Genomic DNA, 18,201 nt, shown 5'->3' with positions numbered 1-18,201 from the left:
ACTGAGAATGAGCTGGATCAGGGCAGAAGTTAGAGGGAACCTACATTTCCTTAAAGACAGATCTCACTCAGGCCCCCTGCGGTCTTTTTGAAAATGGAGATCTTTCCGCTGTCTGTGGCTCTGGAGAACGGCCTGGTAGAAAGGCCCAGGTGAGGCCGTGAGCATAATTGAATGGTCCTCACTTTCAATGTTTAGTGTCCAACCTGAACAGACTCTTTGCATTGGATTGAGAAAAAAGTCATGGGGAAAATATCCCTTTGAATTGAATTCTCCCTTTCTCTAAACTAGGCCGCTCGCTGCCGTCACCAGGAATTTTAGTTGGCCACTCTTTCTGTTTCCTTTTGGCATATTGCCCTGGAATTGCCCAGGGGTACTGCTGCCCAAGCCCATGCCCTCCCAATTCACAATTAGGACTATAACTGACCAGATTTGATGCCACAAGCTTTCTTCACCCGACCTGCACCACTGCAGGGGAACAGGACACCTAAAACATCCTCAGCAGGCCAGTTTCAGGACCTCTGTCCAGAACCAGGTGACACTTAATCCCAAGGACAGATCCTGGAAAGAATATCATGGGGAGGACACGTTTGAGTAAAGCCCACTCTGTCAGACCAGGATCACTCCCACCCCAAAAACCAGAGCAGCCAACCTCGGGGAGAGCCCCTTCTGGGCCCACCTTGTTGTCTCCGGCCTGCCTGGGAGTACAGTTAACAGCAGCCCCTGCAGGGTTGGGGTCTGGGTTGAGGGCATATCTTCCTACCCCTCCCTCTTTGCTGCAGTGGCAGGAGCAGGAAACAGAAGCCCACAAGGTCCCCAGCATTCAGTGTGGAATTTCTGAAAGCCTCGGCCTGGCGTTTGAAAGCTTGGGATAAGCCCTCATACACCACTCTTCTCTCCCGATCCCCAGGAATCTATGCGAAAGTCATTTCCCCTTAACCTGGGAGGCAGTGACACGTGTTACTTCTGTAAGAAGCGTGTGTACGTGATGGAGCGGCTGAGCGCCGAGGGCCTCTTCTTCCACCGGGAGTGTTTCCGCTGCAGCATCTGTGCCACCACCTTGCGCCTGGCTGCCTACACCTTTGACTGCGATGAAGGTAACCCCAGGGGCCAGGGCAGCGCTGGGCTCTGGCCTTGGCCTCAGGTGTGACGTTGACTCAGGTTCCTGTCCCTCTGGCGGCTCTAAGACACCTAACACACCCCCAAAAGGAAGTATGAAGTCATCAGGAAAGCTGTTCAGGGAGACTGGGAGCTCCTGCTAGAAGGGGAGGCTGCCTGTGGTCCCAGGGAAGGGGTAGCATCAGCACTGTGGTGTGGCATACCAGGTCCTGGTGGGCACCTGCTGTGTGCCCAGGGCTCTATGTACCTCTTCTTATGTAGCCTCGCCACCCTCCATTGTCCCTGTATGGCCAAGAAAATCCAACCCAATACCCTCCGTTGCATGCTCAGCACCACACCTGGCATGAAGTAAGTTTCACCATATGATGCAATGTTAATATTATTTACATAGTATGTGTCTTAAAAATAACCATCAAAATGACATTCCCTCTGATAAGTGGCCTAACAAAGACATTGATGGAGGAATCGTGTTCGTTGGAACGAATGATTATTTTCTAATTTTCAGCGCTTGACATTTGCTCTGTCATCTATAACAAGAGGCAGTATAGGCATGGCGCTCAATACATGCCCTCAAACTAAACTACTACCTCCTAGCCATAGAACCTTGGGCCTGTTACTTAAACAGTTTCCTCATCTGTAAAATGAGGTTAATGGTAGTCCTTAGCTCTCAGGGTGGTTGTGAGGACTGACGAGTTAATGCATGTGAAGCTCGTAGCATTGTGCCTGGCATACAGTCATTCCTATGTAAGTGTCCCCTGTTACAATTTTTACTATTGCTACTGTTACCAGCATAGCAGTGAGCAAGGAAGGCTTTTCTGGAAGGTGCACAGTGGTCCTGGGCAGTGGCCAGTTTCCCAGTGTGTGCCCCGTCTGGGTCTTTTCCTCACCATCACTGCTGCCATTTACTCTCAGCCTTTCCCACCCACCAGGTACTCCACAAAGAAAGATTGAGGGTGTTCATACTCAAAGCTGTCCATTTTGCTGCCTGGCAACTGGTCTTATGAAGAAACTTGGCCTCAGTTTGCTTTGAGGATTTTTTTTTTTAATGTTTTCCTATTTATTATAAAGGAGGCAGAGGAGCAGCCAGATGGAAAAGAGGCATGGGGTGTGGTATGGGAGCGGGGTCTCAGAGCTCCCATGCCCTCTCCGGGTGTGGGCATGCCACCCTACAGGAGCCTCCATGGTTTGAAGTCTTAGCCACATCCCCGGGAGAACCCCCATTGCTGGAGCTTGTCTCTGAGGCACCTCCTACCTCATCTCAGTGCCACTTCTTTAAGGAAGGTGATGGAAGCCGTGTCCCAAGTTTGAGCCACCCTGGGCTATTTCCATCGTTGCTATTTTCTGACTTGGACAGTGGCGTGCCCTTGGCTTTTGTCTACTGTGGCTCTAGTTTATAGGAGAAAAATTTTTCTGTATGTGTGTGCCTCTTTTTACAGGCAAATTTTACTGCAAGCCTCACTTCATTCACTGTAAAACCAATAGCAAACAACGGAAGAGACGGGCAGAGTTGAAGCAACAAAGAGAGGTATGTTTGTCTCAAACATGCTGGTGAAACAGGGAGAGCCCCTTGATAAGGGTTTCCAGTGATCCTCAAAGTTAGGCCAGCTTTTCTGGCCCTAGAGGGATTGAGATGACTCACAGATAAAGAAGAAAACCTCTGCTTCCTGGTGTGCAGGGTTCTTTTGCTTCACAGCCTCTGGGGCGTGTCCCATTCCAGATGAGCTCCCAGGATGGTAGCCATGATGGCTTCTCATAAGAAGCCTGGAAGAGCTTGCCCATGTGGCAGGGATGGGGTGGTATGCTTAGCCACACAAAAGCCACGTGGCCCTCTGTACCTGGAACCCACCTGGCCACAAGGTGCTGTTTGCAAGAATGCCTGGTGTAGGACCAACCCTTCTACATTTTCTAAGTCCTCTCCCAGGCTCTCGAAGTCAACCACGTGACCAGCCCACTGAATTTATAGATGGTTTGTGGAAGCATCTCTTCTGGCATCTCTTAGCAAATATCTTCTCTTGAGCTTGATTAATCACCTACCACTAGCAACAACCCATAACTTAAAACTTTTTTCTAATTACCCAAATATATAGGTTCAATGTAAAAACATGGGAATGAGAGAATATAAAGAAGCAAAGTTAAATCACCTGTAACCACTCTACCCTGAGAAAACCGCAGTTCACATTTTGTAACATCCCTTTCTAGACTTTTTTCTATGGGAATATATTTTAACCAAAGTGGAATCCTATGCCTACAGTTTTATATTCTTCCTTTTCTTCACTAACTGTGTATCAAGAATAGTTTCCCATGACATTAAAAATCCTGTTGGAGCATAATTTTTAATGCCTTTGGAAGATTCTAGTCTATAAATGGTCAATCATTTACTTCACTACTTCTGTACTGCTAGATCTTTATGTCATTTGAATTTTTTATCTTACAAATGTTTTTATAGTGTACATCCTGGTATGTATATTGTTATCTGTATTTCAAATTATTTACTTGATATATATCATTAGGAGTCAGATTCCCGATCAAAAGGCATGCATATTTTTGAAGGCTCGTGACTCTTATGGTCAGTTGGCCCCCTAGAAAAGTGCACGTGTTCAGCACCGGCTTCAGCATGAGTAGGGGGCTGAGATTATTGTGGGGGCTGGTTGCAGGTTCTGGCGAGTTCGGTTTGTATTGGCTCCCTGCTTGCTTTGTTGAAGTAATCCTCTGGAAGACTTGCGGACTAATGCCCTCATTTCGATCTCTTTCTCAGGAGGAGGCGACATGGCAAGAGCAGGAAGCGCCTCTGCGAGACACTCCCACTGAAAGTTCTTGCGCAGTGGCCGCCATTGGCACCCTGGAAGGCAGCCCCCCAGGTATCTCCACCTCCTTCTTTAGGAAGGCGCTGGGCTGGCCCCTCAGGCTGCCGAGGGACCTGTGTAACTGGATGCAGGGACTCCTGCAAGCCGTTGGCCTCCATATCAGGGACAATGCTTACAACTACTGCTACATGTACGAGCTCCTGAGCCTGGGGCTGCCACTTCTCTGGGCGTTCTCTGAGGTCCTGGCAGCCATGTACAGGGAATCTGAGGGCTCCCTCGAGAGCATCTGCAACTGGGTGCTCAGGTGCTTCCCAGTCAAGCTCCGCTGACATGCCTGGCTGCCCCAAAGTGCCTTCACATTTCCAGGGAGGCTTCAGATGGCAGTGCCTTTGCAGTTTGCTCAGGCTCTGGCCAGGAAGCCTAGCATTCTCTAAGCAATTAGCTCAAAGCCAAAGAGTTTCACATGGGCCACCTCTGCCTGGCCTTATCAGGGTGAACATCTACTCATGGTGCTAGGGCCAGGGATGATATGAAGGATCTTTTCTGTAGCTTTGTACTTATATATATATATATATATATATATACACACACACCAAAGTGAGCCATACTTCTGGGTTTACATTTCAATTTTTTTAATTTTAATAAGCCTAGAGAAAGCTTTTTTTTCTATGAGTGTCAGTTTTTCTTAACGTGGGTTTGAAGCTTATAACCAATTTTATAAACCCCTCGAACACTGCAGTGAGTTGTCAGAGCCACTGCCTGCAAAGTGGATGATTTAAGATTTTACACATATGAAAGTGAGTGTGCCATCTCCTGACCAGTGCCTTTTGACTTAGGTACCCAGATGCCACTTGTCAGCAGCAGGATACTTTTTACAACACGAAAGCATAATTATTTTAGAAGAAAAGAGTAGAAGGGAAGAATAGAATTCAACTTGCAAAAGCAGGGAGTAGTGTGTGTTTGGTTGTTATCTGTCCCCTTGCGGGGAGGACTGTTTTGCTCCCTTGTTTTGTTGTTAAATAGTAGCTTGAAGGCTACCAACTCACAGCCAAATGACGAAGAACCATGGGGTTTCAACAGATTCTACAAACATGCATTTTCCATTTCCACTAATGGGCACTGCAGTGAAAGCCCACTGGCATTTGACCATGGAGCTGATGCAGTGCTGAAGATGAGCTCTTTTAGCTGATGGCATTTTAGCCCCTGTGGCTCCCAGCAGATCCCCCAGCCCAGGCTACAGGCTGAGCCAAGGCCTTGCAGGGTCCATATTGGTCAGGCCGAGTGGAGTGGAAGACTTTGCCCACTCATGTGGTGTCCTTTGAGACTGAGGGGTTTATTAGCACATCAGGCTATTGCTGGGAAGCGTGGCCTGCCCAGTGAGCATTGCCTGTGGACATCCTGACGGCTTAGCTGCTCCGCTGCCATGCATATGTGATCAAAACAGAAACCATTTTCACAATGCCCTGGGAAAGGAATGGGTCTGACCTCCAGGGGAAGCTCTACTGTATCTTGACTGGCAGGGAAGGCTGGGAGTGGAAGCTGTTTTTGGACTGATCCAAAGGAAATATGCCTTAGTAAGGGTTAAAATGAGCATGCAGGCCCACCTACATTCTTCACTCTGGGTATCTAGAAGAGTCCTCAGCTCTCCCTACTCCACGCTGCCTAGACATACACAGTTGCAGGGTCTGGCTGAACAATCAAGGGGCTGCCAGAGAAAGGCCATCTATAGGGCTCAGTGTATCTGGAGTTGCTGGGCCCAAGATAGCTCTGTGCAGTTATCACTAGAGATGCCTCTGGATTAACTAAGAGGTGTGCCTGGGTGCGGGTGAGGAGCCAGAACCTTTGAGAGCTTTGAGATGATGGTTTCTGTGGGGCGGGAAGAAAGGAGGAGGTGCATTTCTACAAACACTTCCCTGAAATCCTTGGGAAAAACAGAGGCATGGCCATGGCCAACTCTGTGGGAACTGGCGCCTCTGTCCTTGTTGGCACTGTTCTCAGTCCGATGACTTGCATTGTGTTTTCTCCAATTTTTGCTGGGATTTTAGTGTTCAGCATGGGGGGAGGAACCCTTGATCCCTTTTGTTTGAGTACAGAAAGTAAATTCTCGAGGTCATGATGTGAATGACCATGTTATTGTGATTATCTTCAGCTCAGGATAGGCTGAGATGCTTTGTGGAGTGTTCCATGAAGCCAGAGTCAGAATCTCTAAGACTGTCATGTACAGCCATAAGGAGACTGGTTTGAATTACTGTGGTGAGACAGGGTGTGCCTGTCGGAAATCTGAGATGTTTATATGCTCTGAGATGTTGAACCTTTCTGGTGGGCAGCACCAACACCCAGGGGTGGACCCCAGAGGGTGAATGCCTCTAGGCCTCCACAACATGTTCAAGAATGAATAGGAGACGTAGAGTAAAATGTGGGCCGAGAGGATATCAGGGAGCAAGATGCAAACTGTGTGCATCCTCTCTTGTAAACAAGTAGCTGGTCACAACCAGAAAGTATCATCTCGTCTAAGCAAACAGTGACTCTTTCAGAGGAAATTTCCCTCTTTCAATAGTTGCCTTATTTTCAACTCCAGTGCCTTCTCGTGATGTTAATCATTTCCTTTTTTCCCCACACTAAGTTCTCTTTTCTATGTTTCTCTCTCTCTCCAATCTTACACCATGGCCATCAGTTCATTTCAGCCTTCCAGTGCTACACCCACTTCTTGGCTGACACACTTCTGCTCTAAGGTGACTGGTTTTCTTGCCAATTTTCAAAGAGTGGTACTAACCCCCAACCCGCTTTCCGCACCCCGTCCTCCCAGCCAGCGATACTGGTTGTGCTAACTGTGAGTGTCTTGCATGCTAGTGGACTCATATGGTGGCATGGTTGGCTAACAGCATGAGGGAGTGTCCAGCTTGAGACCCGTGTCTGTGTTCATTTCCCGTGGAGCCGGCAGCCTGGTCTACCCCAAGTGCATGCCCCGCCTCTCCTCTCTCCCTTGGGCCTGCCTGTGTGCTTCTCCAGTTGCACCTGCGAAACCACCTACTTTCTTGGGAGGGTCGACCTTGATCATGAGACAGTACCATGAGGGGGCCTCTGTCACCTTTGAAAAGAACACCTATCGAGCAACCTCAAAAAGCTCATACATATCAGCCCCTTGTTAAACTGGCTTTAATGTAAAGATTGTTAATGTCATTGATCAAAACCACAGGTGATTCTTTGGAGGGATTTAAAAAACATAATTACTCTCAGGCCTCATCCCAAGCTTGACCCGTGCTCTGTAGGTTGAACACATAATCACAAGTATTCTAGCAAATCCTGCCTTGGTTGCAGCCTGCACTGTAGATGCAAGGGTTTTGCTGTGGTTCTTCTTATGTCCCTTGGCTCATAAAGCCCCAGATGATGCCAGAGCTTCAATTAGAGCCATCATCATCCCAGGCAGGGATATCTTTGAGAAATGACTCAGTTCAGCCCCAGGCCCCTGTGACTCTGCTTAAAGCACACATTTCTGCTGACTCTTGTACCTGGGGCAGCAGGATAATCACCAACGTGCTCTTAATGAGAAAAAACACACCAAGCACAGTGGAGCGGTCCTAGGCAACCCTCGCCGGTCTCAGGCTGTGGTGGGCGTCTGTCCTGCATGTGGCCCAGACCACCCTGACTCCTGGGCCTGCCTGCCTGGCCCTGCATGCTGCACGCTCACTGCACTTGTGCAGATCCTGGCCAGTACGAAGTCGTTGCTCTTGTCTTATCTTCTCTTACAGAGTCTCCCTCCCTTTATAGAATGTCAACCAAAGAGTGCCCTCCTCCCCTCTCAGCCTCCTCTTTAGCTAGCCTCCCCATCTCATCACAACGCATGTCTGTGACCTTTGGTAATCATTTACAGTGCCACATGGAACCCTGTATTTTGCACACAGCAAAACAAACAATGTTTAGATTTATTTATGGTATTTGATGCTGTAAATGGAAATAAATATTGTTCTTTATAAAGCTCATTGTTTCCTCTCTTCTTTGCCGTGGAAGCTTCTAAAACCTCACACACAGGGATTGGTGTAGGGGGTTCATTTCCCTAAACTGCTGGCGGGACTTGCACTTGCGGTGACACAGGACTCTCTGGGGCTGCGCTGGGTGCTCTGAAAGGAAATATTACCCAGGGGTAATATTTGGAAACTGTCATCAGTGCTCCTGGGCCAGGCTTTGGGGTCTCTTTCTTGAACACTCATTGTACTTTGCTGTTCTAGATGCTGGGCATAGTGGGTGAGGGTCAGTGTCCCCTCAGCGATTAGAAACAGACTGTATTGACAGCTATCTACACCCATTTCCACCGCACACCCAAGCGTGGCTCTACAGGAGAGCTTTCCCTGTGAACCTTATACCAATTTAGGCTCCTATTTAGCAAAGGTTGGTCTTGAACACTTCATGCCGGTCCACAGCTGAGTGGCAAGTGGAAGGTAAGGAGGAAGGACTGGGCATCAGTCTCAGGATGGCAATGAAGTTGGCAGTGTGCTCATCAGATGGACAGCCACTGCCATCCTAAGAGACCTCTCCTGTCCCAAAGGCTCAGGGCATTCAGTGCCTATGGTGGGAGGCCCTGCCCTAGTGCCACCCTAAGTAGAACACTCATGGCAGGCCCTGGGCAACTCCAGGCTGTGTTTAAGGGAAAGATTTGGAGCCTCACTTGGCTAGCCTGGGCAGTGCCAAAGTCATCTGGTCCTCAGCCTCCCCTGGGTGAGATGCCTGCCATTTCCTGGCTGGGTGTAGCTGGGCTTCTGACACTGGTATGAAAAGTCACCCGTGGACTTTATGAGGTCCCTGGCACCTCCAGATGGGTGCGCCTGAGGGTCTGGTCTCTGATGCCTGGATCTACCTTCAGAGCTGCCTCAGGTCATGACGAAGGGTTCTGTACTCTTACCCGGGTGACGTATTCCCACTTCCATTCAAGGAGGGATGTTAGGGACTATAAGTCAGATGCTGAGCTGTGCAAGTGACTCATTCCTTTATGCATTCATTGATTCAGCAAATGTTTGTCCTAGGCCTATTCTAAGCCCTAGATACAGCAGTGAATCATGCAAAGTCCCCACACCTCCCTGCACCTTAGAGATGTGGCTCAGTGTTGCTGTACTGGATGAGATCTGTTCTATTTTACTGCATGTGCTTATTTGTTTGTTCAACTAGGTAGTATTTCCTGAGCATCTACAATGCGCTAGGAATACAGCAGGGAGTAAAGCAGACAAAAATCCTCACTTTATTGTCAAAGCGTGACACCCCAAGAGGTGCTTCACCAACAAAGGGGCCCATAGTCACGACATTCGAGGGATATTTCATACCGATCTTGCCAGTCCTCCCAAGCCCTGGAGACTCACAAGATTCATTTGCCTGTCAAGTCTTGGGGCATCCTCGTAGAGAAGTTGAATCAACTTTGTGAAAGTCAGCTGTCCCATACTTATTTGAACATTTTGTTTTGGTTTTGGTTTGGTTTTTTTGAATATTGCATTCTACATACATAGTTTTGGTAGACTAGTCTTTAATTCAGAGATATTGGATTAAAGACTTAAAATTTCAGAGGTAAAACCATAGAATTAAATATTAAATGAAATTAAATATTGATTAGATATGGGGTGACAACTTTCTAAGCATAAATCCTCTAATAGGAGGAAGAACACATAGGAAAAACATGGCACAAATCTGATTATATACATTTTTAAAACTTAATGTAGAATAATAAAATATTAAATAGACCATTAGACTAGGGAAAAACATGAACTAAATGTAATAACAAAGAAGTTCAGTGCATGGTATTTTCAAAATTCATTTAAAACAGATGTTCCTGGGCACCCCTCACAGTGTAAATGATCAGTTAATATTTGTTGATTAAAGAGTCAATGATAAATAGGCAAAGGCTATGAATAGGCAGTTTACACTTAAGCAAATTTTAAAAGTAAACACTAAAAAGGAAAAGCAAGTATTTACAAAAGTATTCCTACTTGGTTTTTAAAGGAAGTAAATTAATTATGGTGTACATGGGCCAGGTGCAGTAGCTCACACCTGTAATCCCAGCACTTTGGGAGGCTGAGGTGGGCAGATCACTTGAGGTCAGGAGTTCAAGACCAGCCTGACCAACATGACAAAACCCTGTCTCTACTAAAAAAAATTAGCTGGGCATGGTGGCACATGCCTTTAATTCCAACTACTTGGTAGGCTGAGGCACGAGAATCGCTTAAACCCGGGAGGCAGAGGTTGCAGTGAGCTGAGACCATGCCACTGCACTCCAGCTTGGATGACAGAGTGAGACTCCATCTCAAAAAGAAAATAGAAATTATGGTGCATCTACTGAATTAGTAAAGAAAAAAGTAAAACTGACTGTAAGAAAAAAATATGAACTTCATCCCAAGTATTGAGTAAAAAGTAAACTGGGAGAATCTTTTCCTGGGAAGCATTGTGGCAACCCTGATTGAGATCCAGAAAAGGGCTCTGACCTCTTGGCCTAGTAATTCTACTGCAGGGAATTTATCCTGAGGAAATAACCCAGCAGAAGAAATAAATCTCTGTGAAACTTGAATGTGTAAGTCAGTCAAGCAGAGTGGGTGGGCTGTTCCCCTTTATTTCTGTAAATGCATTCATTTTTACAACTTCAGAAAAAAAAAAGGCTTAAGTAAGTAAAAGAAGTTACTACATCTTTTACTGCCCCCCACCCCCCAGCCAGCTGTTATATAGGGAACATTTTCTGTGTGCCAGGTACTGGGCCAAGAACTTTATGTGCAGAACTTCATTAGCTCTTCACCTCCTTGTGTCAGCCTTGAGGTCAGTACTGATGTTAAAGAAGCTCCTGATACTGAGGAGGCAGAGGCGAGTCTAGAGCCACGTCATCCACTGTGAAGGGACTGAGTCCCACAGCCCAGTCTAGGAGTCAGGTGCCTGCTCTAAGAGGAACCTCGGTGCATGATGAGGGTCTGGGCTCCACCAAAGACCAGGCTTTGCGTCCAGCACTTGGTACTGACTCAGTGGCATTGCGCAGGTCCCTTCTGTGAACTGGGGCTAAGGATGCCTCTAGCGTAGGGTTTTCCAAGCTGTTTGGCTCTCAGGACAGCAAGATCTCTTTGTAATGCTCTAAATAGCACGTTCCTGATTTTGCACAGCACAGAGAGCCTAGAGGAAAACTTTTCGGGCATTCTCGATTAACTGGGGCTCAGAACTCCTGACAGGATACCTTCAGGTTAGGAACTAGACAGCGGTCCCAATTCACACTGGTGGCACCATGTTTTTCTCCAGGTTTCTGATTCCCCAGCCTTTTTAAAGGCAACAGCCACCTCCCTTCGGACACCCAGGCCTCAGCTCTGGAGCTCCCCTTCCCTGCCACCACCTGCCAGCAGACTTTGGTTTTGCCTTAGTGAGTGCAAAGAGGGGGCACAGGCTCTCACTTTGTGCCCAGCTGCCCGCGTAACATCCACACCTGATGTCTATTGCACACATCCAGCCCAAATGTCCACTCCAACTGCTGATTTCCCCAAAACAGGCTCCATCTTTAGCCTTCCCCATTTCTGGAGACTGTAATTCCCCTTTTCTTGTTGCTTGGCCCAAAGGCCCTGGAGTCATTCTTGACTCTTCTTTCTCTTGACCTCACACCAAATCCATTAGCAAATTTGAGGAACATCCAGAACCTGTCCATTCCTCACCACCTCTACACTAACCGACCTCCGCCCACTGTCATCCAAGTTATTGCAGCCACCCCTCTGAGGGCCCCTGCTTCTCCCTTCACCCCTCAACATCCTCAACAAAACAGCTGGATTATCCTTTTATTTATTTGTATTTATTTGTTTGTTTTGAAACAGTGTCTTACTCTGTCATCCAGGCTGGAGTGATCTTGGCTCACTGCAACCTTCGTCTCCCGGATTCAAGTGATTCTCATGCCTCAGCCACCCGAGTAGCTGAGATGACAGGCACCTGCCACCACACCCAGCTAACTTTTGTATTTTTAGTAGAGACAGGGTTTTGCCATGTTGGTCAGGCTGTTTTTGAACTCCTGACCTCAAGTGATCCTCCCACCTCAGCTTCCCAAAGTGCTGGGATTACAGGTGTGAGCCACCGTGCCTGGCCTGGATGATCCTTTTAGAATGTATGTTTCGCTGCTGCTCAAAACTCCAGCAGCTCTCCAGCTCACTGCATGCAAATGCCAAAGGCATGATGGATTCGAAGGGCTCTGTGGGATCTGGCCCCTACTCTGACCTCCTCTTCTACTTTCCCTTACACACTCTGACCCAGCCACATTCTCTCTTAGAGTATTTGTGCTGTCTATTTCCTCTGCCAAGAACGCCCTTCCCTGGCATTCATATGGCTGAGTCTGTCCTTTATTCAAATTTGTCCATGTGTCCTCCAATACCCATAGTGAGGTCTATTTTTAGTCCTGAGACCTGCACTCCCTGGCAATCCTGCTCCCCCTTACCCTGCTAGACAGTTTTTCCACTGCACACATTTATTGCCTTCAACATATTGTGTAATTCACTCCTTTATTATGTGTATTGCTTATTTATGTTTTCCAACCTTGCTGGAATGCAAGCTCCATGAGGGCAGGGGTCTTGGTTGCCTTTGAATGCTTTGTATAACCCGATAGAACCGTACTTAGCACATATTGGGTCCTCAGAAAATGTTTTTAGGATACATGCCCTGTGGCCTGAACCTCAGACTGCAGAGCATGCAGCCATCTCAGGCTGGGGAAGATCTGGCCGGCATCCAGCGTGGTTCAGGAGGGAGACCAAGAGGAAGAGAAGTCTGGCATTGTGTGTCCTGGCTGCCACTGCAGACTCCCAATTGTGAGAAGGGAGTTTTGATTTTGCTTCTGTGTTGCCTTCTGAGGGGCATCATCTTCATGTACAACTCTTGAGAGAGCTGGGTCTGCACAGAACCAGGTGAGCCTTGGACGCCTCCTCTCAGGGACAAGCCAAGGTTGGCAGCAGCCAAGGTTCCAGCAGCATCCCCTTTGGGGCATCAGGGCCCCAGCCACCGGCCTCACACACATCCTCTGTCCCCTGTTCACTGTGCCTTGCTCTGGGGTCTTGACACAGGAATCCAGGTGGCAGATGTGAGACAAGGGACGGGGTGGGGAACACTCCACCCACCATAACCTGGGCTGGAGGGTGCGGCCCCCGTGACAAGGCATGTGGGTGGCTCAGCATGGCTTCGATCCCCTGAGTCCAGTTATCCTCAAGTACCTATAACTGAGACCAAGAGAGGCTGCCTGCCCGCCCTCAGATAAACAGGCCAACTCTTCCATTTGTAGGAGCCTAGAAGTGCCAGATCAGATTTTCTCTTTTCCCACCCCAACCCACACCAGGCCCTGGCTGTGACTCCCTTGGGGACATGTGGCAGCAGGATGGGGATTGTTTACTCAGTGCTGGGGTCTTGCTGCTGCTCTGGCTGGGATCTGAACAGGAGGGAAGGACGGTGGGCCCCAGGCTACTTCCGTTCCTGCTTTATAGGGTTGCTGCTGGGCTGCCTTCACAGAAACTTAGAGTTCTTCCTGCCCACCTCATTCAGAGGAACGTGGGTATAGGTCCTGGCTGTGCCCAAAGCTCGAGACTCACAGCTGGCCAGACACAGTGCCTGTAGTGGTGGAAGAAGAGGGAAGAAAAGAGGCAGGGTCCAAGAAAAAGGCTCCAGACCTGCTGCCATTAGCAAAGAAATTCAGCTTCCCTGACACTCTGGAGGCTGCAGAGCTGTTGGGATGATACAACGTGTGCCCCTACCCCTCACCTCAAAGGAGGAGTCCTGGTGTCCAGAGGGAGCCATGTGCTGAGGGCTGGTGCCAGATTGCCGGCCCTCTGTGGCAGAATTTCCCTGTGTCTGGCCCAGCGTCCAGAAGGAGGGCTTCATGGGAGGAGCAGCTCAGCTCTGCTGAGGGCCGTGGGGAAGGGGCTGAGGCTTGGCACTACCTGTCAAAGGTTGCATCTTCCTTCACGTTTACATTTTAATTTATTGTTCCCTACATGAAGGCTACTGCTAGGGCCAGCCAGGGCCCCTTGAATGATGCTATCCACTCTGGCTTGTGGGCAGTGGACGGTGTGTCCGTGTGTATCTGCACACCTACACACACAGGCCAGGCCCACTCGTGGAAGGAATACAGCAAGGCAGGGCAGCCATGCCCCAGAGCAGAGGGACCAGAGGCCCAGGATTGCCCATCAATTTGTTCACCCCCTGAAGATCCGTAGATGCCTATTCCCGTGACTGCACTCTGAGGAGTCACTCTCAGAAGCCCCTATGAGGGCAGCCAGCCCATCTTGGCACCTGTGCCTTTTCTCTAAAGGGCCACACACTGAAAAGGACCTTGGCTCTGGCACCGACAAATCTCCTTCCCAGAGCATTTGTGATATACCCTGGCAGTGGACAGAAGGACTGCCTGCCACAAGCATCTTCCTAGGACCCTCCTTCATCCCTCTGGGGGCTTGTAGTGTCCCCACTTACAAGAGGGCAAAGAGGCCGCTCTGCTCAGGACCCCGGGTATCTGCCTGTGTGTGCTCAGATGCCTTCCCCACCCTTCTCTGGCTGGGCTCTGTATTGAAAAGGCGTATCCCTTGCAAGCTACATTTTCTAGCTCCCTTGCAACTGGCTTACTGTTAGTTTTGACCGCTGGATGCGCTGGTGTGGGGCTGGAGGGCAGGATCCAAGGGGAGGCCAGGGTGTCCCTCCCAGCTCCCTGCCTTGCAGCAGTGTTGTGGCCTCTGGGCTCCGGTGGCACCAGCTCTTCTCCTTGTCCCTCTGCTGTTGAGGGACAGTGGCCTGCTGCTGCTCCTCTCTGGGTTGCCTCATCATCCCTGTTAGGCTTTCAGCTCTCCCAGCACCGTTGCAGTTCATTTCCTGTCTGGATGCTTCTGTTGAACTCCCTGGCTTGGCCCTGTCTTCCTGACTGGATCCTGATCCTCTTAGTTTTGCTGCTTTCATTCTCAACTTTTTTCTGCAGAGAGAACAGTGGACAGGGGCCAGAGATGGCTCTGGCCATTAGGAGCTATGTGACCTTAGACAAGTGTTACAACTCCTCCAAGACTTGGTTTCCTTTCCTGCAAAGTGGGATTAATAGCAGCCCACAGGAGGCCTGTTGTGTTGTCATCTCCCTGGGTTCTGGGAGTGAGTGGAAGAGTCTCAGACTTGAGTGGAAAGCAGCAGCAATTTCACCAGCAGAACCACGAAGCCCGGCGCCTCTCCATAACCCCGAGGCAGGGGCCTGGCCAGGAAAGGGCCTTGGGACGTGGCTGCTGGGAGCCATGTGTGTGAGGACAGACATTTCCCCAGACCCTGCCTGGCTCTGCCTTTCCCAGGCTTGTAGGTAGGCCTTGGACCCGGAACTTAGGATTTTTGGAGTCTTATCTTTTGTCAGGGAGCAGGTATCTGGCCAGAGCTGAGATGAGGCTGAGGTGCTCAGTTCTGGGCAAAGCTGCTTCGTGCCACAGGCTGGCAACAGCTGCCCTGCGGGGTGCTGGATCCTTCTCCTCACCCATGACTCCTCTGTACCTCCTCTCCTGTTACCCTCCAACCCCCATTAGAGTCCTTGATTCTCCAAATGAGCAAAGATGACTTCAGGCATTCTTAAAGAGCAGCCAGCCTCGGGGAGGCAGCAAGAGGTCCGATGGTATGGGCATGAAGCACAGGGGAGCACACCTGGCTCTTCACCTGGGGCTGGCCACAAGTGCAGCTGCTCTGTGCCCAGCAGCCGGAGGCCCAGCTGCGGTGACACCCAGCACTGTGCGCTCACTGGCTGGCCTGGTGGGCATTCACTCTTTTCCACTCATCCAGTGAGGATGCTAATACCATTCTCTTAGGGCTGTTGGGATGCTAGGGTGGATGAAGGCCTATGAGCACTCGATGAGTCAGTGTTACTGTCATTAGTATTATGTCCAGTATTTGTACTAGTACCACTAGGATTACTACTATTATACACACACAGATGGAGCTGTCTGGGAATGAAAAGAGATATCTGGAAGTAGCCACTTGACTGCAGGAATTTCTTCCTGGAAGTGGCACTGAACCCCATAAAACCCAGCAATAGCCATGGCCTGAGTCTTAAACAGCAGAAGCGGGGGAGGAGCCTGGTCTCCTTTGGGGCTTTTTGCCTCCACACATTGGCAAAAGGGGGTCCAGAAGAAGTACCAGCTTCTTTTTTACCGAGTACTCTACCTCAACACCTCTCCCCCTACCCTGATGTCTGGGTTCACTGTGAGAGACGCTGGCCCTAGCCCTGTGCTCTGAGAGGCCATCTGTCAGCTGTGCGCTCTACCTTCCTGGAGCCCAGGGAGCCAGGCTGAGCCCTGGTCTGTTCCATCCCTTCATGGAAGGAGGGAAGAGAAAAGCAGGATGCTGGGTGTTCCTCACAGGTTTGGTCTGGACTCTGAGGTGTGGTGGCTGTGGGTCTGGTACCTCTACAGCCTGGCATAGCTGAGCTTACCTCAGCCACCTGCAGCCGCCTCATCCCACTAGGCCACTGTGGACTCCACCACTCTCTCCCCTCATCCCCAAGCCCAATCATAGCAGTGCCTTTAACCGAAAGCTGCTGTTGCATGGAAGTCAGATCTCCCTCCCCTTCTGCCTCTCCCATGCCTCACTCTTACATGCTTTATCTTATCACATAGATGTTTGTGAACATGTCTTATTTCCCTTGTGAGACAGAAAGAGATCCTTGAAGGCAGGGACTGTGGTGGCAGGTTCATTCCCAAACCCCTAGCACAGGCCTGGATCTGAGGAGGACACAGCATCTATTGGATATACAAGCATCTGGGCACACAGCTCACAGGCACACAAGAAGCGAGGCATGGAGCTGGGTCTTTGCCACAGTCATTCTATGTAACAAGCCTCCCCAGTCTCAGTGGCATATGGCACCTATTTTCTTGCTCAGGAGCCTGTGGGTTGACTGGGTAGCTCTGCTTCAGGCTGTAGGTCTAAAGGGCGAGGGACGCCCCAAGGGATTGACAGTGTTGACTCCAGGCTATAGCTTGGCCCCAGGTCTGTTCCATGTGCCCTCAATCAGGGACCCCGACTGAAGGGGCAGTGGCCACCTAGGACAAGTTCTTTTCATCGTAACCTAGCAGGAGCATGAGCGACAGCCAACTAGCAAGCCCACTTAAAGCCTCTGCTCACGTCCCATCCATGGGTTGCCACAGGTCAAAGCAAGCCTTGCCACCAAGCCTCACGTCCATGGGGCAGGGCTATACACCCCACCAACTACAACAGGAAGGACTGCAAAGTCACAGCATAGAGCGCAACTCTATTATAGGGAGGGAGTAAAGAACTAGGGGCGCTTTCCAGCCAAAACTCCCAGCACAAAGGTCCCACGAAACACTGTCCATTCGTGGTTCTGTTGTGCTCACAGACACGCAGACTGAGCCCCGTCCTCTGACAGAATATATGACCATGTGCTGGTGTCTTAACCTCTCTATGCTTGAGTTTTCTCAGCAGGAAAATGGGGGTAATAACAATGCTTTTCTGAGAGGATCAGGTGAGATTTAATAGACTTAATACATATCAAATGCTCAAACAATTCCTGGTATATATCGAGCACCCAATAAAAGTAAGCTGCTACTGCTTTTATTATGACTAATGCTGCCACCACCACCACCATCGTCATGTCATTATTATTATTTAGTGAAGCATCAGATTAGATTCCTCAAATGCCTTCCATCCCCAGTTACACTAATTTAGAAGTGTAGACACGTGCACACAGCAAGCATCCATGCACACCAGGGGGGCTACAAACTAGCAACCCACTTGCTCAGTCTGCTGCAGACATGTTTTATTTTGATCTGTCTGATATTTTAAGATGAGGATTTCACATAAAAATCAAAATTTCTTGAGTCATCTTCATAGGTGGTAAATACAGTTAGGGAAGAGATTATATCTCCCAGAAAGAACACATGGGTAAAAAGATGAGAGGGCTCAGGTGGATGCATGGAGAACCCAGTTGTTTAAGGGTTGGCTGGAATACTGGATGGCTGAGATGGCCAGCCAGAGGGACAGGGAGGGAAGGTGTCCCTGGGAGCAGGGACAGGGCAGGTTCAAGGACTGCAGGACGACCCCCAAAGTCCTGTGAATTGGACTTAGCAACAAGGAGGTCACTGTGGACTGTGCTGGGGGCAGTCTGGGAGTGGTGGAGGCACAGGCAGGATTATAGGAATAGGGGGTTCATAAAGAAGAGGAGAGAGAGAGAAGAGTGTAGCCAATCCCTCCAGGAAGCTTGGCTGGGAAGGAAGAAGAAAGAGTAGGCTGGGGGCTTGGGGTGAGGACTGGGATTAAAACAAGTTTTCTTAAGACAGGAGAC

At 49.4% G+C, this 18,201-nt stretch overlaps 1 protein-coding gene across 15 annotated transcripts in view; it reads left to right on the top strand.

The window, feature by feature from the left end:
- LOC111555030 (F-actin-monooxygenase MICAL2) overlaps positions 1-18,201 on the top strand; it is a 254,364-nt gene that overhangs the window by 147,324 nt on the left and 88,839 nt on the right. For 11 of the 15 annotated variants that reach the window (XM_023230812.2, XM_023230818.2, XM_023230820.2 and 8 more), the window contains 3 exons: positions 908-1,094; positions 2,553-2,641; positions 3,872-3,974. In XM_023230812.2, coding sequence (XP_023086580.2) covers positions 908-1,094; positions 2,553-2,641; positions 3,872-3,974 — 379 coding nt within the window. Of the gene's footprint in view, positions 1-907; positions 1,095-2,552; positions 2,642-3,871; positions 7,901-18,201 lie in introns of those variants that run through there. The other 4 variants (XM_023230822.2, XM_023230821.2, XM_023230824.2 and 1 more) reach the window with 3 other exon arrangements.

Source organism: Piliocolobus tephrosceles, chromosome 13, assembly GCF_002776525.5.
Source record: "Piliocolobus tephrosceles isolate RC106 chromosome 13, ASM277652v3, whole genome shotgun sequence".
NCBI lineage: Eukaryota > Metazoa > Chordata > Mammalia > Primates > Cercopithecidae > Piliocolobus > Piliocolobus tephrosceles.
Note: the sequence above shows the minus strand (reverse complement) of the source record. Positions and strands in the feature narration are given on the sequence as shown.